Source organism: Convolutriloba macropyga, chromosome 13 (genome assembly GCF_964194025.1).
Source record: "Convolutriloba macropyga chromosome 13, txConMacr16.3, whole genome shotgun sequence".
Lineage (NCBI taxonomy): Eukaryota > Metazoa > Xenacoelomorpha > Acoela > Convolutidae > Convolutriloba > Convolutriloba macropyga.
The window spans coordinates 2,036,889-2,045,892 of NC_134480.1; the positions used below are offsets into that span (position 1 = coordinate 2,036,889).

At 32.9% G+C, this 9,004-nt stretch overlaps 1 protein-coding gene across 1 annotated transcript in view; it reads left to right on the forward strand.

Annotated features, from left to right (window-relative positions):
- The window catches only part of LOC142352082 (extracellular matrix protein 3-like), a 100,896-nt gene that overhangs the window by 20,347 nt on the left and 71,545 nt on the right, over positions 1-9,004 (forward strand). The window contains exon 10 of the mRNA XM_075404445.1: positions 4,773-4,862. Coding sequence (XP_075260560.1) covers positions 4,773-4,862 — 90 coding nt within the window. The remainder of the gene's footprint in view (positions 1-4,772; positions 4,863-9,004) is intronic.

A 9,004-nucleotide genomic window follows, 5' to 3' on the forward strand; every position in this document is an offset into this window, starting at 1 on the left:
GTTACCGGGCCAACCTTTTTGTGTAACAATGGGTTTAATTATATAACTGAGTATGCATGTCTACAGCAGACAGATTTTATGTCTTCAAAATTTATATATTGTTTGACATTCGACGGGTTGCAACATTATGTTCAAAAGCCTATTACTAACCCCCCCCCCTCCCCCCCCCTCACCCACCCCACTCCTGTTTTATTCTCCTTCAACTTCAAATTCCTAAAATTAAGCTTGAAGAATTTGGAATTACTTATGGTTTGTAAATAACAACAACCCCTCCCATAGTCTAGGCCATAATAGGTAAGAATTAACTATGATCGAATTTTGTCACGTCTGATGTTTCAGTAATCTCTTACAGTCTGAGAACCGAAGTCGAGAATTAAGAAACTCTTCCTAAAATCAGATATTTGTGACTTTGTGATTAAAGATTATTTTTATACCCATGTAACATAATTTTCAGTGGACTGTAATATGAACACATACGTTGGTCAATCAACTAGTCCGTCAAAATTTAATTTCATTTGAATTAGAAAATTGCTTGAACTGTTTTTGAGTTCAATTTGGAATTGAAGTTTTTTTCCCGATTCAAAAGCGGTCTTTCCGTATTCTAAGGTGGCGCACTTCCAATCACGATCGAACGATATCTTATTTGCAAATCTAACAGTAGGAGGTGATTTTATATTGGAAATGTTTTCCTCAATTTATTTGCTAATAAATGTTGCATAATTTGTTCAATTCTTCAATTTCTGACGTATGCTCTTTTATATTGAGTTCGCCTTCATTTCTGAGTATGACATAAAACATGATCATAGGTACAACGTATTTATCTTTCTCAATTTTTATTCGACCGGTATAAATTCGATAATAAAATCGATCAGATTTTGATTTAAATATTTATTGTTTGAAACTTCCTTTTAAAACTGACTGTGATAAAGACCCATCAAGCCACAATTAGAGCCTGGATTTATAATTTAAATATCACAAATTTATTTATTATAACTCCTGACTCGGGATAAGCCGGAAATTTAAAAGAAAACCCTTGAAGGTATAAAGTTATATAGGTATATATAAATATATACCAATCACTATAACTAGATTGTTTTTAATGCGAGGGGTCATAAATTATTCATAAAGTTATGGTCTACTAATTTTCGCAGCTCTATTATTTCCATGAAGTTTCAGGCGCATATATAAGGAAAAAAGCGTGAACTGTTTAAGGAATATTGAGTTTGAAACTTGGGAAAATTGGCAAAATTTGTGATCTGAGCTGGATCAATTTTTGAGTGGGAAACGTGACAGTGGGTAAATATCTACAGGGTACAAATGTCGTTTGTCTCCCCACAAAAATGCCACTGGCTAATTTGGACTACCCGGCTGTTATTACTTATAACTATTACTACTATTACTTATAACTAGTACTTATACAAATTTGATATAAACTACTATCTTTACTCATAGTTTTGATGGTAATAACACTAATATTTCATAAATTCTTACAAAATTTGATATTTCGAAATTTGCCCGCTCAGAGGTTTCAGATCGAACTTTTGTTTCTTTTGGAACCCAATTTTAAAAAGCGAATTATTTCGTCATTTTAACCCAGACATACCCTTGAGCTTTTCATTGTTTACTGTATTGATAGTTAAAGGCTGATTCTGTAGTAGGGCAAAAGTTATTAAATCGCTCAAGTTAAGAAATAAGTTAAGGGCAAATGAAATCTGCGGGGGAGTTTAATTCTTTCTCTTTTTGAAATCTTTGCAAACAACTGTTCCAATCAGAAGCCCACCGGCTGTTTACCAATCAATATGATTTGGTCTTTCACGTGCACACATAGTCCTTGCTGGGCGATTTTAATTCCCCCTTCTTAGAGGGTTATGCCTTTCTTGTGAAGGCAAACCCCCCTCATTTTCCTTCTTTCCTTTTGAATATATTTTCCCAAAATCCGCTATGGGTCTTATATATATACGTGTGTATGCATATTTGTAATATATGGTGATCTTATGAATAGGGTAAAACATATCACGCATGTTTTATGACGCAATGGCTAAACCTAAATTTCTGCCTCAATCGTGCTAACTTCTCATTTTATTTTCTCATTTTCTCGATTTCTTCTATCCTTTACCCGCGTGTTCAGTTGTAAACAATAACTAACTTAGCCCAAGGCAACCCACAGCCCAAGATATTGGGTTCGCCTTAGCGCCCTGCGTTCCATGGGTGCACGTGAACAAACAACAAAGGGTGGCGATGGAATAGGGGATTGTAGGGTCGGTCGGGGGTCTCGTGGTCCAAAGAGAGAGAGAGGGGGGGTCGAGGTTGAGATAAAGTTTGTGCGTCTGTGAGCTATTGTACCAACAAATTAAATAATGGGTTAGCGGGGCTTGTTGGAGGGAATGGGGGGGGGGGGTAAAGAAGTAAGAATTAGATAACAATAATATTATTGTACCGAAGAAAATGAGAGTGAGAGAGAGGGGTTGATTTTAGCGGGGGTTAATTGTGAACAAAACTGAGGGTATACTTTAATTTATTTTTGGTTGCCCACTGTGCTTTCTGTTGTTATATAGCTCCCCAGTTGGTCTAATTTGGAATTTTGTCTCCTATTTCGCTACCTAGTACCCCAACCCACACAGATGCAAGAAACAAGCAAACAAACAACCCAGCAACCGAGTCGGGGGCATCAATTGTTGTTAATTAAAACAAACACAAAACATAAAACACAGAAGATAATTCAATAATATTTTCTTCCAAATCTACAACCAAAGTTCCGCAATTCGAGTCAAATTGCAAAACACGGGTAAAATGTTTCAAGTAAAATTGAACTCTGGTCACACTGTTATGAAGTTTTCACACTATTAATTCTTTGAAGATTTCTGAAGATTGAATTGATTCTCGACAATGTTTTGATCAAATTTTCAACTACTTAAGAAATGGTTGCAAATAATAAAGAACATGGTTATAAACCATTCATAAGTTTTAAAACATTATTTAGACGTGATCAATTAAGACTAGAAAATAACTCCCAAATATGGTACAAAAAATTGTTGAATTTGACGCGTATCGCGAACTGTTTTGAGATGGGATTTTAATTGGTCCGGTTATGGCCTAAACTTAACCAATGCCCTTACGGTATCGAAATTACGATGAAAAACAATGTAAAGATTTTCGAAATAATGAATTTTCTAAACTAATCAGTTTCGAGTTTTCTTTTTTTGTGAGATTGACAGTTCTTGATGAATTCTGATGTTGTTTTTTGCTGCTTTCTTGCTTGACCTTTTGTTAACCATGTCGAATCAACATAGGGCAGAGATGCCAAATAGTGCACATATTGCAAATAATCAACTGAGAATCAAAGTTGATGACATGATTTTATTTTTGTTTTCATTATTTTCTGCAATAAAATTCATTGCTGGAATCTATATTCGGTCACTTTACAAAAAATGTATCAACATATGAACGTAATTTGAATTTGAGGGTCTTTCGTAAAATGAATAATTATTGTTATTTACAGAGACAATGCTGCATATTTGCTCAATATATCTTTTTTTGAAATTATCATTTCGTGAGAATAAGCAATTTTTGAATTATCTTAGAAGAAGTTTCAAGTTGGAAGCTTATCTCGTAATGCTAATGAAAATTCTATAATCAGACTGAAAGATTATGTGAAGTTACTAAATGGCATTCCTGAACTATTTTGGAGTCAAACAGTCTTGGAGTCAAACAGTAATCAATTGTAGTTTAAATTATTAGTGTATGGGAAGTTACACGTTAAATCAAGGGGATTTTTTTTCAACAATTGGTTTTCTTTGCTACGAAATACATAATCGCCCTCCTTTCTGCGGAAAAGTTGAAATTTTTTTCGAATTATAATATGATTGGGTTAAGAACGAAAACCCTGCTCATTTTTGTCCATTGCGTTTATCATATTTATGCATGCGTGTAAAATCGACACTCGCCAAAAGTCTCCCTTATGCATAGAAGAGCATAAGTTAAAAAGAGCCAGCAATTTCTTTGTGAAAAGTTACTTTTTGGCAGAAGTACATGCATATTTTTGAGTAATCCTGTAAGTTTTTACCGTAAACATGCAATTTCTTTGAAATTCGACAATCATAAGAAATCCGGCCATAACATTTCTGGATGCAAAAAAATTTTACAGCAGAAAAATACTTTAAATTCTCCATGGAGACAAATGCCGTCAAAAACAATCACTTGCAACAAAGATAAATTTGAAATGAGCTTAATGAGCAAACTATTCTAAGCTTCAATTTGATGTCAAATAGCTTCATGTAAAAACGGTTGCTTTTCGAAATTGTTTTTGGAATTTCTTCAGCAATTTGTACAATTTGAAAAAAAAGTTTTTTGAAAAAAAGCTAATATTAAAAACAGTTCAAGTTGGTAGTATTTGAATTGTATATTAGGTTTTAAATAATAAAAATAATCTAGGACAGCTTTATATCATTGTCAGAACGTCTCTGCAGTTTTTACATTTATTACTATATGTCTAGTAATTACTTTAATGGCTTATTAGTAAAGGAGTTTATCAGTTTTTTATATGCTGCAGCAAAATACAATTGAACTTTTTAAGTTTTTTGTTTGGAAAAATATTGCTCACAATTTTATTGTTTTTCAGTTAGCTTCCCTTTGGAAATCATTCCCTTTCCAATATATTTGTCAATCAATCAACAAATAGGTTATTTTAATGTTCCTTTTTAAGCTTTCAATGTTTTAATGTCAGAAGTCAAATATAGCAAAATGTATTTAATATATTTGTATTTTTGTTTCAGAGGACATTAATGAGAGGAGAGTGTACTACCTGTTGCAACATGGAACTGAGGAATGGGAGGACTCTTTCGAGTACAACTTGGCTGACAGAGGTCAGATTATCCTTATTCTCATTTGATCACACCAATTTGATCAACAACTGATTACACAAATTTGATCAACAATTGATCACACCAATTTGACCAATTTGATCAACAATTGATCACACCAATTTGACCAATTTGATCAACAATTGATCACAACACTTTTTTAGTAGTTACGCTAACTTGATCACACCAATTTGATCACACCAATTTGATCAATAACTGATCACACCAATTTGATCAACAATTGATCACACCAATTTGATCAAAAATTGATCACACCAATTTGATCAACAATTGATCACAAAACATTTTACTAGTTACGTTCATTTGATCATCATCTTATATCGCACCTTTTCGTTTGGACCCTCTAAATTTAGCTGGGAATAGGAACTTGATGCAGGCCTGGTTTCTGTTTATTCTGAACTTTACATTTTTAATTGATTCTTTATCTACATAAAGCAGACTCAAAAGTTACTAAATGTCAGACTTAAAACTCGGTAACAAAATTCAATAACAAAACTTGCAAAAAAATATTATTTTCAGATTTTACTCCAAAAAGCCTTTACTCAAACAAAAACATTGTGAACAGGGTTAACATGACTTGGGGAAAATTAGGGAAGCTTTGTGAAACAGTTTAATGGGAATAATCATTTTTTGGCTCAATTGATAGCAAAAATAATTCAAAAATTTCTCCTGAATTGTATCAAAATTTACATAGCTTTTATTTTAAAAAAGTTGAGTTTGGGAATTTGGCGTTAAATAACATTGCATTTTGGCTTCAAAATATATTAAGTGACCTAAATGAGAATAATTTGTTCAGGTAAATAATAAATTGATTTTTTAAGCAAGGTAAAACTTGCGGTTTTCAAAAGTTAACTTTCCACTCGTCACGTTTCTTTTAGTGTCCTTTTTATAGGCTAACTCTTCCAGTATTCTTCCAGTACACGTTGTGAACCAGACAAAATAATTATCTCAATCTTTTAATTTTATTTAAAAATCAATTTTAATGAAGAAAAAATCTTCGGCAATTTTGTGTATATTTACTTATTGCGTGCTCTGCTAAAAACAATAATTATAGCTTGACATTTTCTAGAACTCAATGTATCTTGCTACAACTGAACTCTAGCTAGAACTCTAGAACTCCACACAAATGAATGCAATTGCTCTGATATTTTTGACCTAACGAATTAATAGCGTTAGACCTAAAACGACGAAACTTATAGATAAAAACGTACACATGGTATTGTGGAAAACTATGTCACAAAATATTTTAGTTTTGTTAAATTAAAATTACTTCTATTTCTTTTTTAAAAAATCAAACCGGCAATTTGCCTCAAATAAATCAAAATATATAACGAATAGAAACTATGATTCCTCCACTTTTCGATCAACAAAAAAAACCTATAGATATGAACTTAAGTACAGTTGCTACGCGGTCAGATATTCCAACTTAGACAGAGTCCATTTTGGGGTATTCCTGTTCTTATTATTTACTTTTTCTTCTAGGGAACTGAGATATCATCAGATATTGTTTCCAATAATCGTTTCCTTTTATTGAATTCGGAAGAAGAAATTTCAGTTCTTTGATCTTCTTTTTGTTTTTATCTAAAAATTGTTTAAATTATTTAAAGTTACAACTCTTGATATAATTACTGTTAGGTAATTTTTGTCGTTACAAGTTAAGCGCAAATGGCAACTGAACCTACTGGAAAATTGTTGCCGAGGATTTTGGCTGAAAATTCTACCCCAAATTCTGTTTCATAGCTGGATTAAATAACTAAATTTAAACTACTCCGTGTGTTTATAAAACCTTTTTATTTTTGTAAATTGATGGAAACATTTTTTATTCGTTCCTGCCATAATTGCAATGATAAAATTGGTTAATTATGCTATAATGCTACGCTAGTGGCTCTAGCAGGCTGAACTACTCTGAAAATGGACCAGTATTGTATTCGAACCAGCATCTTATACTTGCAAGCCTAGTGTGCTAACCGTTTACGCCAACTGTTTTTAAACTCTCGAACTTATCTTTCGGGCATATCTTTCCACCCCTTCTCATGTTCTTTCCTGCTCCTCGGTGCTTCTTTTATCGAGCCAATTATACGTTAAACAAGTCCGGCTTTTTGTCAACATATGTCAAGTTTATCTTATGCACAATTTACATTAAGTTGCTCTCTCTCAACCTTCTGATATGCTACAAAAACTAATGAGTTTCGAATATGCAAAGTTGCTGCTATTAAAAGTATGAAATTCCACAATATTGACGCCATTTTCTATTTTACGAATCCAATTGATTCAACACTTAAAAGGACTTCAAACCTCCGAACCTGTACCTGTGTGGAATTCTGAATTTAAATATTTTACAGATGTTTTGGAGAAAGTTTGGGTTCCATTCTTTTGAAATGTGCTGATTAGTCTCTGTTGGAAAACAGCATTTGGCCTCAAGAATAATTTTTCTATACTTACCTCATTTTTTATCTGACAAAAATGTTCTGACCATTTCTTTTTCTTTTAGTACATAGATTGAAAGTAAACCTATTTAAAATTTTTGCTCAAAATAGAGCAAACGAAATGGCTAGATAGGTATAAAACCTAATGAACCAAAATGAAAAATTAGTTTCAGAGATCGAAATTCAAGAGTTTAAGACAAAATTCTGCAGATGTTTTCATATTTAATATTGTGTCGCCGATTGAATAGAAAAATAGTCTTTTTTATTTTAGTGAGGTCAGCATAATGAATTTTCAACAAATTGCTATTAGCTCGCTATGATCGATTTTGGAACTTAGTGGCCATAATAAATATTTCAATATTGTTTATCATTCGCGAGATTGCAATTTTTACCTAGATCCAGGTGTGCGCTTCACGGTCAGACAGACCCATCACGACAACAATTGCCCATGATCAGAATTTAGTTCATTTTTCATACTTTCTCGTTTGTACCTCGCTTTTAAGCAGAACTCACCCGGACTGTACATCAAGTCTGAATCAGTTCTGATTCAGTAAAAATACAATTCTTAAATCAGCACTGATTCAGAGCTCAGATCATGACAATTCTTAAGACTTGAAATAAGACTCAAGACGTGTATTTTAATGGACTCAAGTGTATTTTAATGAAAAAGTACTGATCAATAAATGAAGATCGTACGAGTATAAAAATATCCTTCAAATTCACAAAAGTTAAAATAACTCACCCGGGTTTGTTGAAGGCCTACACTTAAATTTGAGCACAGCTTTGAAACTATTGGGGCTGATTTTATGACCTCTGCAACCCATTCAGAAGTGAGTTTAATTGGAGCGTGAATTATGTCTACATTTTCCAATTTTGGACCTAATTATCCCTCGAAGTAGTTATGCTAATTGAACCGACGTGAGGCGTGAATTTAAATTATATCACGCTTGTCGCCCTATTGTCTCTCGATGAGAATATAAAACGGAGAGCATCTTTTTATGCGTCTAATCAAAAAAATAATAAAAGATCAATTTTTACAATTTTGCTATGTTCAATTAATGCTCTGTTTCTGCTTTCCCCGTTTAAGTCTTGACAAAGACTTGACAAGCCTTGAGTCAAGTCTTGAACAAGACTTGACAAGTCTTGATTATTGTGCAGTTAGGCAAAGTGGAGTTTATAAAAAATATTTATAATTAATGCATTTCAAAATTAGCAAAAACTTGTAATTAGCAAAAAAAAAATTACGAGTAAATTGCTAATCTGATTAATCTATTTCTAAATTGAGCATATACCAACTTCAAATGTCCCATATATTCATCCTGAAACCAATTTTGTTTTCAATGGGCAGAAAAAAGTGGCCATGAATGGTATTTTGGGCGATATCAGAATTTTTTTTAAATTCCCTATCAAGTGAACTTTGTGGAAGTGTTCGTGTTGTTTTGTGCTTCTGTTTTTCACTTTGGAGAGTTTTTCAGAAAGGCCGCTGCAAGTGGCGGCCTTCTTTTTTTGTTACCAAACGAAAGCAAACCTACAATAAAAATTGTGCTGAATACTTGACTCAAAATTTGTCAAGTCTCGACCAAGTCTTGCTCAAAACTGGCCAAAATTAGGACTTGATTTAAGGCGTACCAAGTCTAAGAAGTGACACGATCAGAACTCTGGTAGAGTAATGGTTGAAGACTTGCCTTTTCACTGTAT